This window comes from Ischnura elegans, chromosome 8 (genome assembly GCF_921293095.1).
Source record: "Ischnura elegans chromosome 8, ioIscEleg1.1, whole genome shotgun sequence".
Taxonomy (NCBI): domain Eukaryota; kingdom Metazoa; phylum Arthropoda; class Insecta; order Odonata; family Coenagrionidae; genus Ischnura; species Ischnura elegans.
Window position 1 is genome coordinate 109,122,311 of NC_060253.1, and position 23,136 is coordinate 109,145,446.

The window sequence follows — 23,136 nt, forward strand, 5'->3', positions numbered from 1 at the left end:
CCCCGATTAGAGGGCATCGTGAGCCCCTAGGCGAAGGCCCCCAATCACACCAGACTACCCCCGAAAACTATATTTCAGCTGATTGAATTCAATTGCTATTCCTACGATGGAACTTCGAGCGTGCAAGCGATTGTCACTATGGCGTAGTTTTACTACGGTTATAATATCCTAGTAATTAAGAGGATTCCAGTGAGGACACCCATTGGTACGGATTTTCCTCGTTGCTTCAACGACGATCTACTTCGAGTTATTGCGAACAAGGAGTATATTACATGTGTAATTGTTTTCCCTATAAAATTAACGATTACATGAGAAAATACCGAAAGAGCAACTGTAACCGGTAGTTGGATAACTTTTACTCGACAACTGGCCTTCAACGACTACCCACACAGCACAAAGTGAATAATATGCACATAATATTCAAATATTATGCGAATATTATGCCACCACAATGGTATAAAACGCGCATATTATGTACATAATATGTGCATATAAATGGTATAATGTCCTCATAAATAGGGAACTTGCATATATTTCAGATATAATCAATAGCCCCAAAATTATATAAAAATATATGTTTGCATACCTCGGTGAAAGTTTTTTTATTATTTTATGACGTGGTTTGCGATATTTAATGCATCAAAGTTCACGAGAATTTTCAAATTCAAGTGAGAATCGAAAACGCCCGATGATTGGCTGGTAGAAAAGTGACGTCATAGTTCAGTACGAGGAGGCACGGCGGCACGGCCATAGTAGAGGTTGCATACTTGAATACATGCGACGGCGTGGTTATGATTCATTTATTGAAGTGCAGACGTATCGGAGTTGTCCATTGTGACTTCAGGGCTATTATTTGATCTATTTCTCCTCCATTGAAAGCGATAAATTGCGTAAAGATGAAGGAATATGGTTATTCTAGGCCGATCCTATCAAGCCTCCTGTTACTGCTTCCATCATGATAACAGGGTATTTTAGTGAAACTGCAGACTTCGTCGGCGCCGAAAGTCGATGCCGAGAAATGGAAAGGTAGCTGATGTGCATCTGAAATGTTTTATAGTTCATAACAAAGTGAGACTTGCGTATAATATTGACGAAAGCGTATACTCACATGAAATGTGTATTCTTTTGGCAGTCCGGTTGAGAGTCTTATGGTGAACTTATTTCCACCTCGAAGCTGTCGATGATACTTTCAACTTAAAAATACCTTGCCTGGAGGGCGACAGGAAGCTCTGAGGAAGCCAGACTATCAATGTTTCAATTTAGTAGCGATAATATAGACGAACTTCCAACACAATCTACCATCTTGTGACTCAAAAACCCTGAAGCCACTTCCTATTCTGCAGAAAGAATCGGTCAATCGCACTTCGATCAATGTAATAAACACAACGTCTTCAGGTGTTAATAAGTTACTTTTGTAATGAAATCCTTCCTAAAGTAGCATTAAAATGTGAATGTTTTCCAAGCAGAGTCTTTAATAAATTTTGGGAGCTTTTCTCTCGATATATCTGAAACCTACTCTAAAGGCGAGCTCATCGTCATTGCGATCGGTTGTCACTTTGAAATTCCGTATCGTAAATCCTAGAGGGATGACCTTCGACGATAACCATGATCATCTGCACTAACACTGGAACCCGTGGTGAAAATATCATCCTAATCCAATTTCTATTTGGTTTTAACTGGGGAAATAAGAGCAACATAGAACTGCACATTCTTTGGGCAACTTTGGGTTTGACTTTCCCTCAAACACCCCATTTCCCCTGTGGTGTACATCAGTCCTATCTTCATACGATGGCCTGACAACCTTTAAATGGATCCTTGGTTTATCCTGACAACCAACTAAATGGAAATTGCTGATCCACACGACTTCCTCTATCTCCACAGTTTCCAAATCAAGGCCCGCGGAGCATTCCTCTTGTGACTCAACTTTTTCTGAAAAGCAAGCAACGGCGTAGAATAAAATCAAAGAATGCTGCGATTCATTTTTTGTGACCACCTCTGGATTCCATTCTTTTTCCATCCACAACTTCCTTTATCTTTCGGGGTAAACTATGGGACAAGATAATGTTTAAATATTTTCATTAATTTACAACAAAATAGGTATAAGTTCTAAAAATACCCAAAAGCCATTTTATTAATCCGCACTGATGAGTGTAAATTAATGTGGAAGATGAATGCTGTAGACGTAGTAGTTTTCCTTAGGTTGAGTTGCAAAGTTCATGAAGTTGACAAAACGGCTAATTTTTCGGTGCGCGGAGTCATTCATTGCACTGGCCGTGTCTACATTTTTCAATTTTTTTGTGATAAAATAAATCAGAATTTAGGATAAAATTTCCTTTAAAATGACGTATAGTTCATTATTATAGCATGCAGTGAAGCCAGGATATAAATTTGCAAAGTACAGCGGCACATCATTTTGACGCCGACAGTAGAAGAAAACGCTGTCTTCTTGGCTGGCACTCGAATGCATGAGGATCAACGTTGCTCTATATTTTCATATATTTCCTCCCTTGATTTTAAACATCATGGAATTTCCTATGTCCTTCCGTAACTGAAATTGAACAAGTGCCATAAATAATTTGAGTCCATCGTAACCATCGAGAAACACCTATCTCGATTTTTGTTGAGAAGTTGAGTGTTTATTCTACGGCGGCCGAATTATCGAAAAATCTCAGTTTCAAGTTATTCAGTCAATGAAATATGGAAATAATATTTATATTAAAGTTATCTTCGCTCACATAGCACACGGGTTTATCATTCCGTTTATTATACTCTTATTTTTCCGTAACGCTCATCCCGACAGACGGCATGCATCGAGGCTTTTCTTCTAATTTCCTCCGTGGGAATGGAGACGAAAATTTTTTCTGGGGTGTTATTGCACAGAGGAACAATGCACCTTTTGTAATTTTTCCTTATTTTAGCCATGTTCTCCTTTAAACGCAACGCGGCTCTTCCAAACCTGCAGTCCCTGCAGTACTGGGCTTGGATCTTGGACTCCTACTGAACTATGACGTCACGGCATAAGATTAGTGGGGGCGGTATTTTTTAGCCCGCGAAACTCGGGAGACTTTTGGGAGTCATTTTCTAGTGTATAAACTGAATTTTTCGCGGAAAAAAGTATATTGCGGTACTAAGTGTTTACTGTAGTATATCAGCATACTGTTTATAAAAAGTATGCAATTTCCCTATTGCGGTATTATGCGCATAATATGCGGAATATATGCAGTGATGGAATGGCATAATATGCACATAATATTCAAATATTATGCGAATATTATGCCACCACAATGGTATAAAACGCGCATATTATGTACATAATATGTGCATATAAATGGTATAATGTCCTCATAAATTGCGGTATTATGTGCATAATATGCGGAATATATGCAGTGATGGAATGGCATAATATTTGCATATATACGGAATATATGCACCTTTTATGTACATAAAAGGTGCATATAAATGGTATAATGTCCTCATATATTCCGTATATATGCAAACATTATGCCATTCCATCAGTGCATATATTCCGCATATTATGCACATAATATCGCAATTTATGAGGACATTATGCCATTTATATGCACATATTATGTACATAATATGCACAAGTTATACCATTGATGTGGCTATATATATGCACATATTATACCCATATATGCCATTTATATGCACCTTTTATGTACATATTATGCACAATTTATACCATGGATGTGGCCTAAAATATATGCGCATATTATGCCCATATATACCATTTATATGCTCCTTTTATGTACATATTATGCACGATTTATACCATTGATGTGGCTATATATATGCACATATTATACCCATATATATATGCACCTTTTATGTACATATTATGCACAATTTATACCATGGATGTGGCCAAAAAATATATGCGCATATTATACCATTTATATGCTCCTTTTAGGCACGATTTATACCATTGATGTGGCTAAATATACGCACATATTATACCCATATATACCATTAGTATGCACCTTTAGGTACATGTTATGCACATTTTATACCATATCTACGAACCTTTTATGCATATTTTATACCGTTGATGCGTGATAACATGCAGTTGCATAATATTCGAAAATTACATGAATAAAAATTGATTTCTGGAAACGAGGAGAAATTTAATGAATCATTCATGTAGAAACAGCATAGGTACATTGCACTAAAACAAGGCACAATCCTTCATCGTTGTATCACAAATATACAAATATTCAGTTAGGAGTCCTATATCATCGCAAATTTGGTTTAAATATCATGTGAATGACATCTAATGACAAACATTCGCCCTTCCATAATCGTTACTCATGAAATTGCGATTAGAAAGTACAAAGTATGTCACACGAATTCACAATCACAACACTCGCGATGATTCCTTCCATGACATCCGCATGGTTGAACATCTACGGTCTTTTCTTAGCGAATGTATTAAAAATGGTCCAAAATGTGATTCCAAGCCACAAAGAGGTCTTCTAATCGTATAATTATCTCTGTGTTAGTCATAGAGTTGTGGCGAGCAATCACGCAAACGATGTAAGCAAGCCGTTCTTGAAAATGCACTCCGAAACAATAAAGATAATATTGTCATTAATAATCACAAACTAAAATAATTATATGCATATATGATCAAGTACGTGATATCTTCAGGGCGAAAGTGCAGCTCACAACCTGGTTCAGTACTTAAGTGCCAAAACTTCGTCTTTCCTTGGAATAGCCTCCCTTCACTTTTCAAGCTGGGACTCTGACTGAAAAAGTACCGTCATAAGACATACATTTAGGTAATTAAAAAAAATAATTAAAGTACTGGGAATAACACTCAAAATTAGGAGCTGATAATTTCAGATTTGCTTTCTACCCTATGACAAACGACAACGACTCACGTACGTGTACTTACTTTGATTTTAAATAAAGTCCTGTTCCTCATACCATGAAGCTTATTATTCCTTATCGTATATGCGTTACCAGAATAGTACTGTGACATAAATTAGTTCCGTAAACCCATCTTTTCCTCTTTAATATTAGATTTTTCAATAGACGTTCAATTCTCCCAACTACGGCAATATGGCTACGGCAACAACTAACAACAATGAACAACAACACAACGGCCATGGACAACGGCAATATGGCTACCAAGCTGCGTACCTCGCCAGACCGGAATATGCCGGTGTGTAAAATAAAAAAATAATAATAATTGTGGAGTATTCTGCGAACGATACGAAATTGTTAGTGATATATTAAAACATAAGTTTTCACATTTTTTGATACAGAGGATGTATGATCATCGATTTTTACGGATACAATCACAGTTTACGGCGGCATAATATTTAAATATAATGTGCATATTATTCGCATATTATGTGCATAATCGACGGAATATTATTTGCATATTATGCCTATCCATTAATGCAACTTTTATACTGAATAGGATTTTTGAGTTTGCTGGGTGGCCGTTAATTAATGATTCTTATAAGAATCATAATTAATGATAAAATGTTACTAACAACGAAATAATATACATACAATGTCAATATTATTAATAGTTTACGGCGGCATAATATTTAAATATAATGTGCATATTATTCGCATATTATGTGCATAATCGACGGAATATTATTTGCATATTATGCCTATCCATTTATGCAACTTTTATACTGAATAGGATTTTTGAGTTTGCTGGGTGGCCGTTGATTTATGATTCTTATATGAATCATAATTAATGATAAAATGTTACTAACAACGAAATAATATACATACAATGTCAATATTATTAATAGTTTACGGCGGCATAATATTTAAATATAATGTGCATATTATTCGCATATTATGTGCATAATCGACGGAATATTATTTGCATATTATGCCTATCCATTTATGCAACTTTTATACTGAATAGGATTTTTGAGTTTGCTGGGTGGCTGTTGATTTATGATTCTTATATGAATCATAATTAACGATGGGATGTTACTAACAATGTAATAATATACATATTATGTCAATATTATAGTAATAGTTTACGGCGGCATAATATTTAAATATTATGTGCATATTATTCGCATAATATGTGCATAATCGACGGAATATTATTTGCATATTATACCTATCCATTTATGCAACTTTTATACGGTATAAATTTTGAGTGTGCTGTGTGGGTAGTGATAACTTTTCCTCCTTGCAGGATTTTAACGTGGGACCACAACGAGCCGTGAGACGAAGGCTTTTCACTTTGTACATTAAGTTAAGTCCACGTCCATTAATTTCCATTTTGCATTAAAATATTTCAATGAAACATTATTTACCCAAAACATAATATATATATAAATATATAAAATCTTGATGAAAGCGCACTAAGCGATAATATAAATATGTGGCCGATCGAGGCGAACGAACAAAAATTGTACTACTAAAACATAGACACACGTAAAAAAAGGGACACTCACAAATAAACGTTCAGACGTTTCAGCGGATTGATCCGCTATCCTCAATGCTGAAGGTGAACTGCTATATATATATCGATGAATGCTTCGCTTCCGTGAGCGAAATATCCTGTCACACATTCCATCAAGAGTTATTCTAGCAAATTTCGCTGGTAGCAAGCTAGCATTCCTCAGATGGTGCCCTCAATGTTGGAGTTATCTTTCATAAATTGACTAGTTTCTCTCACACGCTACGTGGCAAAAAGAATATTTTGTTCCCCTCGACCTCCACCCCATTAGTATGCTGCGAAGGAGAGTCACAAATGGGTTGAAAGTTATATTTTCCAAATAAGGGAGAAAATTGAAGGCACTTTAAAGTGCCAGTTCCTTGGCTACACGGTTTCCTTCCTTCGGGTAACTTCACTTCCTCAGAAAAAAATCACCGCTAGATGTACCGCAGTTTATCCTAGACTTTCACCAAAACGTTAACGGAATCCAAATGACGTTATAGGACGTAACGAAAAAATCATATACGTGGACACCCGGATAGTCATTGGCGATTGTAGGAGCGTAGAGTTAGCGTAGTTGAGGTACTTAAAAGGCATCTAAAATACGATTTAAACGTTATTTTTTTAACACTTAAATAGGCTCCATAGAAGGAATCATACCCCATATAAATAGGAGTGTTTTAATACGAGACATAATAAACAGATTTCTACTGATATGCCAATAAAAACTACTGTCATATCACCATTTTGAAAAAAACTTACAATTTAAAAGTAAATTCATGGTCTATATTTTTTATCATGAAGTGAAAACCTCGACTGTGAGAACAACTTACGACACTGGATTGTCACCCTCTGACCATATGCAAAAATCGCCTTTTATAAATAGCTATGTTAAGTGAAGGCATTTGAAACGTAACACCTCTTTCATGATATATAATCAATCACCTCTATAAAATGATTTATAAATATCCAAATAGCGGAACTTAATCTGAAGCGAGTTCTATTTAAAACAACGAGTGTCATTTGTATGAAAATTTCAAAAATTAAAACTCTTCATTTTATACATATGTCGTACGAGCATGCTTGTCTTTATATTTTTTAAATTGTCACTGGAATATAAATTCCATTTCCTAATAAAAAATATGTACGGAGCGTAATAAAACAGCAACCGTGCTAAAAATAGCAAGTGCGACCCTGCGAATCTGAGCAGTACGAGTAGACGGACGAGTACGAAAATAAGGATTTTCAAACTTAATTTCCAGAAAATATGGCGCGGAAATCGTATCTTTTTCCGCGGCCGTCAGTGAATGAGATACGATTCGGTTAGGAAATTTCGACTCGTGAAAATTTACGCTGGGAGGACGGGAGTTTCGAAAAGCATAAAAGAAAGAGTTTTTCGTTCGGTCAATTGACTTTTCTAGCTTAATGTTCATTTATGTTGTCAACATTTCCGATGCAATTTTGATCAAAGAGGGCACTTCTTTGATTAAAATTACGTCTATAACAAATTTTTATCGGCCTTCACGGTCATCGTTATCCAGTTTGGATGGTAAAACTGTTAACAGGACATTGTAAAGCAGGGAGTTATAACGGTAATGTTATAATAGAATAATAGCTTAAAAAATGTGCGAATGATAGAAAGTATTTGATCTACTACCGTCCTCGATATTGTAGTTATCATTTGCGGTGTATTTCGCTGATGTTTGTGAAGGATGGGATAGAACGGAAAAAAAAAGATTCTGGTAAAAAAAATAATAAAAATTGAAATTTCAGATCAATGTACGAAGATTGGAAGGGATATCGGCTAGTTATCATCTTCAAAAGGCCGTTTTACACGGGGCACAGAATTGCGCAGGTTAGAGCTGCATTAATTTCTAAAATGGCGTGGAATTGCGTGAATGCATGAACGAAATTAGAACAGGGGCTATTTTGCCGTCTCGCATCCACGCATTCTCGCATGTCTTCTAGCAATTCACCGCTTTACACGACGCAATTTTGATTGCGTCTTCGCAAGTACGTCAGATTGCGCAATTCCGTGTACCGTGTAAAACGGCCTAAAGACGCTGGGAGTCATCAGTGAAATACGCTGATTTCGAAACTTTTTCTCATCTTTTACACGAGGCAAAGAGAGGTTAAAAAGATGGTACAAGACATTTTTTCTGCAAAGGGTATTGTCACTCGCCACATCTAGGATGAAATTAACCTAGACGTTTACGTTGGTTAACGTTTCTTCGATAGCTAAGAAAGTATGTTATCGAGCTGCTGATTAATTGAAGTTTCATGGGTACTATCGGAAGTGTTTTCACTATCGGCTATTGTAATCCAAAGGAGAAAATCCAGCGTAGAGAAAATTCATATAATATTTAGCGATGAGAATTACTACAGAAATGCGATGGCAGAATAAAATGAGGGAAGTTTGACGTTGAAATAATCAGTAATGCGAGCTGAAATGCAATCGTCAGCATTAGTTACACGTAAGTTCACCACAGAGCTTTAACTGCCATGTAAAGGCGACGCAAGTATGCATAGTTTCTCGTCAACACAACAATAAATATAAAACTTCTATATTTTGACGAGGCATAATTGTTTTCTCAGTAAAGTAAGTGAAACTGACACGTTGACACTAATCGCCTGATGCAAATAAAAGGTGCCGTATTCGATTCGCACAGTAACTCACCCCACATCGCTTGATGGGCATCATAGGCTTTATTTCACTGAATGACTGGCTAAATGCTCATCGGCCAAATGCTAACTTATGGAGGTCAGACTACAAGTATTACATGCACTTAGTTCCCTGCTCCTGGCCTCCTCAACACTAGATTATTATTATTATAGAAGGACCAGACACGTCATTTCGACTTTTACCTCTACCTACTTATTTATAGTGCATAATATTCGTTTTCTATCGTCATTTTTTTCTGACTAAAATTTATTTTTTATGGTACATATTATGCTAAAATATAATTTAATTTTATGCGCTATTATTTGTAACAGTAACGCGTGTTTTATTCACGAAATCACAACTCGTCTGGCCATTTTGATGTTATAGTTAGCACATTTATGCATTTAGCATTCCTCATCGTATTTTGAATGGAAATAAGCAGCATGTATATATGTCATACCGATTGGCGTGTGGTAGGCCCAATGCTGGAGAAGCAGGAGCGACGTGATTTTAAAATTTTTGTAGTAAATTTTAAAAATATTACTCAGTTGATAAATAAAAGAAAAAGTTATATTTAACGAAGAAATCAATTTTTAAATACACGAATAAATGTTTAAAATAATTACTTCCCTTCAAAATGAAGGGTAATGGTCCTTCCTGGTAGCGATAAGATCCCGGTCCTTCTGGTGTTAATCAGCTTAAGAGGGAAAGATTAAGGACGTAGTGGAAACATGGCACTGTGCCAAAAGAATCCTCGGCCGAGGTCGGTATCTGGAGCGCCTCGTCTTCGTGTCGGTGAGTATTCGTGATTAAGAGGGCATCGGGAGGACACCTTTCACCTGGGAGGGATTCACTGCGGGTGGGAGGTCCCGCCGCACAGCTTTCCCTTTGGCCCACAGGGCACTTGTCCCATCGGGCTCATGCGAAGGCCGATTTCGACGCGATGAAAGCAAATTGGAGAGGAGGGGGAGCTTCCGGCTGACCGAGCGAGAGCATTTCTTGGAGGAGGAGTTCGCCGTCTGAGCTCATTTGGTGGTTGGGAGTCGTGGGGTACGCTGCTCCGAGGGAAACAGTGACGGTCAGGATGGGAGACAGGTGTGTTGGTCAAGGCGCTCTGATGCTGCTCCTCTCGGCGCTGCTGTCTCTGTTGTTGGCGACCTGTGGCAGTGAGGCTCTCGTGGTGAGCGCGAGGAATCCAAAGAACTTCATCGCTGCGGCAGACCAAGAAGAGGACAATCTCCTCAACAAGATCACTCTGACGCAGAAGAATTACATTCAGGTGAGACACCCACATTTTTATTTACAACATTTTTTTAAAAGTCACTTTCTTGTCTGTTTGCTCGTTTGATTTTCCGGGAATTATCTCGTCGCTCAAATTGAACCCACTACATTACTATGGCGTACAGAGTGCGTTACGTAACCCACATAGATAACATACGTAACCCACGCTGTGATGGAGTTCACTGCGAATATTCTTATTTTTATGGCTAATATTTCCTCTGATTCTCTCAACGCCTAACAACATCGGTAGCTTTCGGTAATATTCTTCCAATTTCCCTCTCACTCTTACTAAATTTATATAGAATTATAACTTGATGAGACTAAAACCCTTGTAATTTTTGGGCAGACTTGAGTTTGCGGGCCAAAGACTTTTCATACCTACTGTAAAATAATACCCTTAGTGGGATCACCTGGTGAAATGGGAATTAAACCGAGAATAATAAGAAATAAAAAGTTGAAAGTTTTCAATTTACAGAAGAGAAAAAGCATTACTCACATTTGAAGAATAGCCCTAATTCAGATCGACACTGTCATATGATCAGCTCGATTGAAAACTGGAATCAAGTGGGAATATTCGTTCAGCAGTGCTTTCCAGTTCGCGGAAACTGTCGCATGAAAAATAGGTGTGCGAGAGATTTTAAAATTCGAGGGATTATTGGAGAGAAATTTTGGAATCCGAATAGACGATATATTCAGACCGGCGAATTTCTATCCGCGAAACGCGCAAGTTTGATTTCGGAATCTCTTCGCCATTTTTACACTGTTTCTCAGTCGAAATGCCAATCATTACTACGAATATCCTTCACGAGCCCGCAGAAAAACATCCTAAAGGATACCTGCAGGATACTATACAGGTGCAGAGAATTTATTCAAGCTCATTGAGGAATAGAAATAATTAAGGCACTCAAAATAAATAAAAATGAACAAAAATGTCATTGAAGACGCAGAAGCTGAAAGATAAATGTATACTTATTGTGATATTGGTAGTGTTTTTTCATACTCAATTGATATGCCTCATTTAGACAATATATAGGATAAATAGTAATTAATACCAGCCCCAGCACGTTTCCGCAAAATGAAATTATTATCGACGAGAGAGGTAGTTTAAGAAAGATCATTAGCCTTTATTTGTTTAATCAGATGCTTTGACAAGCCAATTGAATATAAGGTAACTGAATAATTACACGTTTAAATTTACATAATAGAGAAAAAGTTATTTATTAATAATGCTTCGTAGGACAAAAAAGCTCTTACGATTCAGATTTCATTTTCATGCGACCTACATGTCAGTAAGTTAATGACCATTATCAAGGTTTCCGCCATCAATTATTATTCTACATAGCCAAAATTATCGCTTGCCACTTTAAAACTGGAGAACAGACTTTGGTAAGTACAGGAACTCCCAGGTTTTCCATTACCCTACCGATTATTATGCAGACATCACGGTGGAATACACAGAAGTGTTCACCAAAGGATTTAAGTTCTATTCACAAATGAAGGCACTTCTCACCATCCAATTCACAAAAACGTTTTGAGCGCCACTTTCAGCATTTTGAACGTCTCTAGTCTCGAATCTTCTTCTAGCAGTCTTACATGACGTACGATTCTAATTGAGGAAGCTTATTTTTTTAGTGGCGTTCTTGCTCTAGAGACACACGAAGAATTTCGCGAAAGGAAAACGTCCCGGTAATGGAATGACATTCATTCATTCATTCAGGGATGCAGCCAATTCCATTAAGAGAGCTGTACTCATCTCGACGTAAAAGTTTACTTGTGAAGTGCTCGATGGGAAAATTAGCCAAATGAATACCGCATTACAGGAGATATTTCATACGGTTCTCTTCAATACGTTGTCTGCGGCAGTTTAAGAAGAATGATAGAAGACGTTCAGTCTCCGCTATTTTTTTTACATGAACGAAGCTGTGAAGCTTATTGTTTCGTATATTATTATTTATATTTATTGATAATTTTATCCATGAACCGGCCTTAGGGACGGGAGATTCTTCATGCTAAAAGATTAGAATTTGCAAGCCGTGTAGAATAATTGAGAATGATAGAGAAAGGGCGAGCTTAGAAAAGAAATCGAAGATTCATCTCGTATCGACAAAATGCACGAAGTGTAACGGAGATCACGAAAAACTAACGTCAAAAAGTTCTCATTCCTAATGAGGACGGTGAATGAATTAAACTAATTACCGTGAGAGATACTGAAAGCCTTGTCTCGTAACACAGAGGCATTCAAAATTGAAAATGAAAAAAAGCATGCATTGTTGTATTGTTAAATTTAAACAGATATTTTCATATCTTTTAATATGATAATGTCTGTGATTCATGATGATTTATATGTTTCACAAAGAAACTCAAACGGCAAAAGTCAATTTGCGTGGATATGTGTGATGATGATAATAATAATATTAATAATAAATGTGACTTCGTTGAAGGACCGCCATCTTAATTTTAGCATTATTTAAATACGATTACTATACGCTGTCTTCATCATCTCGAAATTCCCTCCCGTCCGACGAAACACCTTGAATATGTATCGAGCATATGAATGGGATCCGGGCAGAAATACTCAATCCGTGACATTACAAAGGAAATCTGCCAAAGTCGTCAAAAACTGTTGCGGGCGTACACAAAGCGCTGAACAGAAGTAAAACAAATTAGGCAGGTAGCCATTAGAGACTCGGAGGCTACGCGCTAGGCTTAGATTGTTTGAGCAATTAAGAAATGATATCTTTCAGAGCGCAACGGAGAACGTCATATTGGAACCGCACTACATTTCCAAGTCCGTCGGAAGCGATAAATTATGAGAGATATTTTTCCTATAGGATAGGCATGGGAATTCGTTTTTCCCCGAAACAATGAAGTACTTTATTGACTGCTAGGCGGAACTTAGTTCGCGGATTTCCTTTATTTGCTGACGGCTGGTGTCTTAGAACTTCTAGGCACACGCATTTTGACGTGGATTACGGAATACTATGTAGATGCAGAGGTTTACTAAGAGAACATTCGGAGGAAGAATTAGCAGAAAGAGAATCGAGGGGAAATTATGATGGAAGCCGTTCACTTGCTCGACCCCGTTGCATGAGAAATCAATCCCCTCCCCCTCCCTTATGACTCTCTGGTTCGTACTAATGAATGGCAATTTCTCTTTCTCTTCTCTTCTGGGTCGCAGTTCATCAAGTACTTGATAGAAGTACCTCGACTGCCCTCGTTCACGTTCTGCCTTTGGATGAAGTCGCTCAACATGACAAACCCGCAGCCCATCTTCTCTTACTCAAGTAAGTGCACTCAAGATGCAGGTAATGCATCAAAACTATGACGAAGAGAATGAACCTCATGATAGATTTTACCTGAATATCAAACTAATAATATTAGGAATTTACTTTAGCAGGTCCATATTTTTGCTGCAAGGTTGTACTTTCGGTATATTTTGAAACTTCTTCCATTTAATACCCATATGTTTAGTATCACCTCGGATGCTTATTTATTGTTGTACATGACTCACATAATGGTATTTGATAATAACAGAATCAGATGAGGTGAATATGGAGTTAAATACTTAATATGTAAGTTTATAATAATATTTTTAAATAAGCTTAGTCAAATGGAAATTCTTATAGCATAAATAAATATTATATGAATGCGTGTACAAATAGATTTTTACCTTCTAACGTTTTCTATGTAATGGCCTTTAGAATAGGAGATTATTTAGAGCGTAAGAAAAAAGTAGAATTTGTTGGTTGTATACAATACGTAATTGAGGATGAGAGACCTTAGGCTATATAAGAAAAAGTATTTTAGTACTGATTTTACCATTATGCGGAGAATTTTGTCTCAATTTTACACAATAAAGAGGAAAATTCTTTTGTCTAGATTTAAAAATTTAAATAGAAAAGAGGAAAATTCTTTGGTTTTGACTTAAAAATTCAAATTGATAATTGAAAGTGGTTATGTATTTTGAACGTTAATTTGAAACAATGGATACATTTTTAGTATAATTAGGAATAGTACAAAGCTGCTCGCGCAATTTGTTTTATGGTTAAAAATAATATTTTTTATGCTTATCCGAATATTGATATGAAATAAAGATTTAATTAACGGCTGTGTTGCCATAAAAGAACGCATCATTCCATCTGGGACGCTCATGTTTGTTACATTAATGCTCATTTAAAACAAATGCTGAAGTTGTGATATTTTGATTGAGTAGTTTTCATGAGTGTATTTGTGATGGATCAAAATGGTAATATCATCGCTATCAGTCAAAATCTCCGATACTCTCCGTCTCCGTAACTCCCATCTTCGTAACTCCCATCGAAATGATTGAATATCAGCGGATAATCATTACTTTAGCATTTACTTTCAATAAATACTCCTATATTTCCTCCATCAAAGACCCCTTCTGGCCCAAGAGAGCTTAATTTTATTAAGCTTACAACGTTGGCTACTCTAAAGGCCGTTTTACACGGGGCACGGAATCGCGCAGGTTAGAGCTGCATTAGTTTCTAAAATGGCGTGGAATTGCGCGAATGCATGAACGAAATTAGAACAGGGGCTATTTTGCCATCTTACGTCCACGCATTCTCGCATGTGTTCTAGCAATTCACCGCTTTACACGACGCAATTTTGACTGCGCCTTCGTACACACGTCAGAATGTGCACTTACGTGCCCCGTGTAAAACGGCCTTACCGCCTTAAATACGTGCATCAAATGATCACGAATACCATATTTCAAAAGTGTGAAATTCTTCTTTGACTCAAATTGCATTTTCTGGAGAAATCGTCCCCCATATTCGTGTACCGCAAGGTAGGTGATGTGCAGAGTCACAAAATGAACTACAGAAAGCGAACCTGATGCACTCGGCCTACATTGAGCAGTCCAGGTATAATTTCATACTTGCTTCCGATAATCTCAATTGACCATTAAAGATGCGACTTCACGCATCGCTAGACATCTGCATAAAAAAAACCTTTTAGGCCTATCTTTATGTATTTAGTGAGAGTTTAGTAATTTTCTTATGTATCGCCAGAGGACTTAACAGAATTATGGTTATCTGAAATCGTATCATTTGGTATGAAGTTAATTATTTCTGCACTCATATCACACTGTCAGAGCCCAAAATACTAAAGTAGCCGCACTGAATAGATGGATTATAAGCTACCTATCCAGAGCGAAGGATTTTATTCAGTCCTTGGACAGAAGCAAAATAAAATAATTATTATGTGAAACACTGAACTAAAGTGGAAATCTCTGAGAAAGAAAGTATTCACCAGTGTCCAAGAGGAATCAGCTTTCACGAATTAATTGTCGAGTCATGTCAAACCGGTATCCAATAAAACGACGATTCACCACTTTTTAATATCTGAAATTATCTTCTCCTCAACTTCGAAATTATTAGTATCACAGCTTCCCAACATTCCGCAAACCCATACATTTTTTAACCCTATGTTGTAGCTACAAGAGGTATCCCTGCAAGGTTTACCCAGACCTTTGATACCCATTTGTATGTTTTGCTCCCTGTATTTCAGGTCAGAATCTCAGAGCTAATGCTCGAGATTATCAAAAACGTAAAGCATCACCACGGAATAATCAGGAAATAATATTTCTTTTTTTCAAATGAATATCAAAGTAGAACAATTTATACAAAATATTTCAACATTTTATGAAATCATATTGATACAATGTTTACGTATGTTGCTTAAAATTTTCAGAGCATTAAAGTAATCTAAAGGATCATTCATTAAATATGAAATAAACGATTTCTCAGAGAAAATATTAATTGATTTGGCTAAAAATATCTCTTAAAAAATGAATTCTTTAAATATAAAGCGTCACAAATTTTTCCGAGAACTTCTTACTGGACTGAAAAGTATTTGTTTCTGGCTCAGAGGCCAATCCTCTCCTTATTTTAGAAACGCATCGGCAAATCTAATTCATGACCGCTCTGTAGACCCATGGAGTAAGTCAATGAATGTAGATTCACCTCTTTCAAGCATCCCTTTACTCAACGGGAAACTTATTTCAGCAAGGAAAAAAAACACGAGAATAGTCTGTGGCACAAATTGAATCTCCTAGGTCACGTTAAATCTCACGCTCCATGAAGAAGGTGACGTATTCTTCGCCTGTTCCAACAGCAGTTCCCAAAGATATGTCTCCAATTCAATTCGAAGCTCAATTTATCCACACCCCAAGAAGGTTAACTTACGGCAAGAAGGCAGTTACACGCCAGGAAACTCCAAAAGACCCGCTTTATCAACGTCCCGACAAGTCCTCCAAACTTTGTCGGTAACTTTCTCCACACTTCAACGCAAGGAATTCCCCAAAAAGACAAGAAAATATTGGCGAGTTCAAAGTTCCTCAGAGAAAAAAGGGCAAATACACTCCCTCGACATGAGGACCACAAAAAATACTCTCACAGAAAACTGCAACAGTCTTGCACACAAATGCAACGATTACGTAACTCATCTAGCCGAATAGGCGTACTTTCGAAAAAGAATAAAAAAAAAACAACTCTCAAACTTTATGTTTTCGTACTATATTGCTGGAGCCGCTAAAAAATTATTAATGGACATAAATAACTCATTACAACAAACACCCTAATCAAAACTGGCATTTTAAAATAAAAGATCAAGAGTCTATAACTGTATGAAATAAAGTTTTGATGAAACTCTTACAGGAAATAAATTTTTTGCTGTGGGCAAGTAAGAATCACAACAATTTTTTCAAATTACTACTCAAAAATACTTCACTACTCGAGTTTCGTTTCCCGGCGGGTACGCTAAACCCTAACCCTATAGTGATAGATTTATGACTTAAACATAAATATTGACATTTTACCTTCTGAAAAATGCTAAACCTTAGCGATTGATATAAGTTGGTGCTTGCGCAAGCCATATATTAATTTTTTCTGCCTCCACCGTGTGGTAATTTATCTCAGACATGAGATTTAGCCTGACCTATCCGAATAAGGCTGAAACAAAACAAATTTGACTCTCACAAGGCTTGAGGTTTCTCGAAAAAATATCTATAAATATAAATTTGCATTGATGAAAAAATAACTTAAGGCTTCGGGGCATTTGGCATTTACAGAAAAAATTGTATGGACTGCATGCAATCTATGATTCAGTGTCACGACTATTAAGCATAGTGCCGCACATAAGGTATTCCAATTGAGTTGAGTAGTCTCTTGGCCGCATCGATGTCTTCTCCGGGGTTTACTTCCCAGTTCCATAGATACCTTTTAAACCACGGTTTTTTTCATGCCGAGGTGTCTTCATCCTCGCATTTACGGATAGAACTAAAAAAAACACGGTCGCAAAGTGCACGAAATAAAATGTCGACCACACTGGGCCCTGCAAAGTTTCAAGCGTCTTTAGGCCGTTTTACACGGGGCACTCACTTGCACAATTTGACATGTGTACGAAGGCGCAGTCAAAATTGCGTCGTGTAAAGCGGTGAATTGCTAGAACACATGCGAGAATGCGTGGACGTGAGAAGCAAAATAGCCCCTGTTCTGATTTCGTTCATGCATTCGCGCAATTCCACGCCATTTTAGAAATTAATGAAGTTCTAACCTGCGCAATTCCGTGCCCCATGTGAAACGGCCTTCACTCTAACTTCTCCGTCATTCAAAATCGACCGAACCCCTTCACCCTTATTTCACCAGGTAATACCTATCCGTGCTAATTTCTTTTTATGACGCATGGGTGTCCGAATCTCATGCTAAATGCTATGCGATGGACAGTAGGTTACTCTTTCTATTGACCATGACAGGAGACGAGAAGGAGCGGTACGCGCGGGTGTGGATATCGCCGCCGGGGTCTGGCGCAGACGGCGGCGCGGACGAGGGAGAGGTGTCGGGCGCGGCGCACATCAACTTGCGCATTCACGAGGAGCCGGTGGCGAGTGTGCCCATTCCGGACATGAGGGTGGGCCGCTGGCACCACACGTGCCTGCACTGGACCAGCGGCATGGACGCGGAACAAGGCATGTGGCTGCTCTTCTTCGACGGCGGACTCCGAGGGAAGGCCGTCTACTCAGCGGTGAGTGGGAAAAGAGATATATTTAGGGTGAACATTAGTGGCGTAACTATTGGGGGGGGGTTGAGGGGGATAGATCCCCCCCCCCAAAGCCTCCGATAAACCAAAAAAATATTTAATGATATTTTCTAGTTTTGAGTTATAATAACTGCGTCTGCTTTAAGTTAAAATTTAAGTGAAAAAATGATGTAAAATGTATTTCGGGCATGTCATTTTTCAAAAATTTTCCCGAACCCCCCGTAGTCAGGGGGGAGGGGTCGCCACCTCAGGCCATCCCATCCCTTCCCCCCAAAGCATATTCCAAGTTACGCCATTGGTGAACATAACTAATATTGAAATCGTATGGAGGCAAAAACACTAGTTGCGGTAAGTTACAGGATGTTACCCAGCATCACAGTAGGTTACTCTTGCCAGCAGCTTGGGACCAAACTTGGATCAGAAAGACAGGCCGCGTGAAAAGAGTTGTTGTGAGACGGGGAGCAGGCAGAGACTCTTCGAAAGAAACCACTTCGTATTTTTCATAAGGTAACTTGAAACCTTTTTTCGTCGACAGCGAAGGAGCTTCGAGCTCTTTCACTTCCAACTCCCCATTTCATTTTCAATTTTAATTCTTCATGGGACAACTACCGAAAATGTTAGAATTATGTCAGTGTTTGGCTTCATTGTTTTTTAAGTACGTGCAAATTGCAATCCTATGAAGGTGCATTATCAACCGTCGAAAGTCTTTGCTAGACACCAATGAGCACAATACATAGTTGAGTCATGGGGCAGTTGGCTTGGAGAGAGGGAGATGCAGGATGGAAGCAGGAAGGCTGAAAAAGGTCTGTTGGCAAAAAATGGTGAGAGTTGAAACACGATTCTATTAATCTGGTGTAACTCGATATTTTCTTTCGGAGCTAACGATCCGTGGTCTTCGTAATATGAAACCTGCGCGTGCCATGATCTGGATTGTCTGGTGCATGATGGGTGGTCTCGGGAAGTTGGAAAGTGTCAGAGGGGTGGGCCGAGGGCTGATGGGAGGAGGATGGCGGATTTTGGGAAATGTGTATCGTAGTTAGCAGGTTACCATCATACGGCACTGAGATTTTCCCGACGATGGTTCAGTCTGTTAGCGAAGATTCACAATATGTGCCTGTCGTATTTAGACTTAACTACATTGGTTAAATAGAAAAAAACAGCAAACTAATATTTCAATGTTAACCAGTGATTAAATGCGAAGTCAAAGTGGCTGCGCAGAAGCCAAAACTAGAGGCGAGAAATGAACCCCTTTCTGTGTTTCTTCGTAAACAATAAATTTAATGAAATGGAACGTCCGATTAATTTTGAAATTAATGCTTGAATTTTGATTTTGTTTTAATTTGAGGCATTTTGTTGCAACATTTTAAATTTGTTTGAGTGGCATTGGCTCTGAAAGTATTTTTGGTTGTAAAGAGGTTGAATAAGAAGAGAGTTCGCTGAGAGACGGCAGGTTTAAAAGTTATCACATTTCGTATTCGACCGTTAGTCAACGCCAACTCATTTTCTTTTGCTTTTCTTCGCAGAAAGGAGACCCCGAGGCCGTGCTTCCGGCTGGAGGCGAGGTGGCAGTGGGCCAGGAGCTGACCGACTTCGACCAGGGCTTGGACGACGGCTTCGAAGGCGAGCTTTTCGGCTTCAACTTGGCCACCGGACCCTGGGAGGGGCTCGGGAAGACTTTATACGAGACGAGTTACAACCAATGCACCCTGAGGGGCGGTGGATCACCCCCAGCCACCGATGGGAAGAGCACCCTGCTGGTGGACTGGGCTAAGACGCCCATCAGGGCTTACGGCGGTCTGCTTGTGTCCCCAGCCAAGGCCTCGTGCGGAAACTTCTGAGACTTGAAAAAAAGACATACTAGTCGCAAGCCCAGTTAATGCAGTTATCCCCGTCAGAAGCGGGATTGTTACTGTAAATGTGACTCCGTCGGCAAGTTTGCATGCAAATTTGGCGATATAGGGTGGAGTTGTTCCGTACGGCTTGAATAAAAAGACGACTTTCCTTGTCCACCTCGAGGGGCAGCTTCAATGAACGATTGCTCGAATGAAGTGACTTTTTCTGGTTTAATTTTTCAGGGGTGGCTCCAGATATTACGAGCACTGGGTATCGACAAAGTTGATTGTACGGCTGCATAGCTCACTTGGATGAATTTAATATTTTAGCTAGATTGTGCTAGTCGCCGAAAACAATGCTGGCTAAAGGAAATTTGGTGAGAGCGAGATCCTAGAGAGGTGGTTTGAGGGACGTGGATAGGAGTCTTTCTCTTCTTTGAGGAGCAACCGTCCAAGGCTCTAGCACAATTGTGCTGGAAAGAGTAGGACCCCAAATAATGAGATGGCCCCCGACTACACCCCTCAACCCAACCATCGGAGATGCGCTCTCACCAAAATCCTTCAGTCAAAAATTTCACTCATGAAAAACTCCTTTCACAACCGTGTGCTCTCAATCTTAATGGGGTAATTAAGCGTCTTTCCGGTGAACGATGAATATGGGGCATCTGTTAAAAACTTAATTGCAAATCGCTCTTAACCGCTATACCTACTATATTCATCATTCATAAAAAATTGATCTTTATCACCGTTGACCATAAAAATGGAGCGAAGAGATACTAGCGATGTAACGAAGAAACGATAGCATTCGTAACTGTGCGGGGTCCATCTTCGTAAACAAACGAAAGAGTCATCTCAAATTCAATCAGTATTATTCGCACGCACAAGCGTCATTTGAACGTCACCAAAAATATTCATCAAGGAGAACTCTAACACAGGAACGAAGTTTCAGGTGGACGAGGGGAAGAATTACAGTAATTAAAAATTATATTGATAAGGTTGTCTTATCCCCATATTATTACCCACAGTTTTATTGAGTTAATCCAAAACCGGTTTCACCAGTTTCCAAAATAAGCGCATTAGAATAGGCAAATTTATTAATGCATTTATTTAATCATAAGCAAGTTCCACAAAGTTAGCTCGTAAACTATTGAAGTTAGAATAAAAGTACCTGTAAGATATTAATTCCGGGAAGATACTCGAGAAATTAGAAGAAAAAAATGCAAGTTCAACTTTAAACCAAGCATTCAGGGATGTCTGACGCCTGAGAGGAAAATAACTGTACAAAAGTATCAGGTGAGACAGGAAAGCTACTTAAAATGGGAGTACAATGTCATTTATATAAAATAAATAATACCATTTCTATAAAATAAATATCAATGCAAAAACTTAAGAAATGTAAATGGATATATAAATTGACACGGATGGATATCCCGTGTGATACGGAGGCATGGATGAATGGGTAGGAGATGGGAATCTGGTTAGGCCACACCTTTTTCTTCTAAGAGGTCCGACTGTCGAGGGCTCTGAGAAAATACGAGGCGAGTTCAACTTTCAACCAAGCATGCCGGGATGACTGATAGAAAAACGACTGAAGTTATTTAAATTGCGATTGAAATGACATAAAGAGGAAGAAATCTCTGCACGAAAGTCTTCTCTGTAGCAGCTCCGTCTCCCTCGACCGATCTTAAATGGTGACGTTTTTATTCGCTGAAAAATTAGGTCACCACCTTGAAATTTTGCGGGAACTTTGGTCTATATTTTCCGGTATCATCTCAAATTTGAACATTATTTAGTTTCATTTTTCAGTTTTACAATAACAAAGATTTTTTTAGAGAAAATATATTCAGTAAGAAAAATTCGATTGTTTTCGTCTAATTAGCCGTGGACGAGTCCTTTTGAGCCTATTTATGATTCGTCAGAAGGTTCCCTAACATTCAATTTCCTACAAACATAAAACAACATTGCAATGATATTTCTTTTGGAATACTTTTGAATTAGCGGATGGATTTTTCTAGAAGGAGTTCGTGAATGATAGTTAAACGAGAGGAAAGGGTATGACATAAGTTTTTACCCAAAGTAGGATTTTCTCACAGAACCATAAAAAACGGTGAGATTCGACGGATGATGGAGTTGAAGAACTTAAGATGGAAAAAAATCGAGAAAACATGGATGCAGCAAAAAGTAGACTTAGATGCGTGAACTGTCGTGTCAACAAATATACGCGAAATGGCTTCCATGTTTAGCGAGTGGTGAAAGTAAATTGTAACTACTGATCCCCACAAAAACTACCAAAGAGACAGTATTAACAAGAAAGGTGAAGTGAACCTCACCCGAAGTCATTTCAAGTGAGATGCTAACGGAACGCCTGGCAAATTGGCAATTGAGGGAATTATCCGATGAATAGGTTTTAAAATTCACCCGTTGGACGAGCTAATAAAAAAGAAATGTTAACCTGAACGAAGGAATCACGTAAATTTAAATTGCATAAAAATATTTCAATGGCTTGCAAAGGAACAGAAAAGAATAGCTTCCAAATACAAATTCCTTACTTCCTTCACATTTACGTGAGACAGCCGCTGAAGCAATTGCTTTGTCAAATGGGAATGAAAAAATTGTGCAATGAACATTTACCGCTGTAAATAATGCTTTGTCAATGCGATAAATGTGAGATTAATGCCAATGCAATATTGGTACTTAAATGTGCTCCTAATTTCTGACTTTCAAAACTGGTCACGACTTGCTGCCTGTGTTTTAGGCTACGGGACTTCCGGAACTGGTTGCAAGAATTTCTAAGAAAAGAGTATATTCCTGTGAAATGTACCAAAGGTTATGTCCTTCAAGATGAGCTTCAAACTAAG

General features: G+C 38.2%; 2 protein-coding genes across 22 annotated transcripts in view; one reads left to right on the forward strand and one right to left on the reverse strand.

Annotated features, from left to right (window-relative positions):
* Positions 1–23,136, reverse strand: part of LOC124163590 (coiled-coil domain-containing protein AGAP005037) — a 242,090-nt gene that overhangs the window by 74,356 nt on the left and 144,598 nt on the right. The window lies entirely within an intron of this gene.
* On the forward strand, positions 10,009–22,547 carry LOC124163592 (C-reactive protein 1.4-like). Its single transcript, XM_046540605.1, has 4 exons — positions 10,009–10,383; positions 13,564–13,669; positions 18,163–18,431; positions 19,970–22,547. Exons 1-4 carry the CDS (start codon positions 10,189–10,191, stop codon positions 20,282–20,284), a joined length of 885 nt encoding a protein of 294 aa, XP_046396561.1. The 5' UTR covers positions 10,009–10,188; the 3' UTR covers positions 20,285–22,547.

What these genes read in the sequence shown, in the direction of transcription:
- LOC124163592 (XM_046540605.1), top strand. Translation starts at nt 10,189, where the DNA reads ATGGGAGACAGGTGTGTTGGTCAAGGCGCTCTGATGCTGCTCCTCTCG. An exon ending in CGCAGAAGAATTACATTCAG is followed by an intron (nt 10,384 to 13,563) that starts GTGAGACACCCA and finishes TCTGGGTCGCAG; the next exon opens with TTCATCAAGTACTTGATAGA. An exon ending in GCCCATCTTCTCTTACTCAA is followed by an intron (nt 13,670 to 18,162) that starts GTAAGTGCACTC and finishes TGACCATGACAG; the next exon opens with GAGACGAGAAGGAGCGGTAC.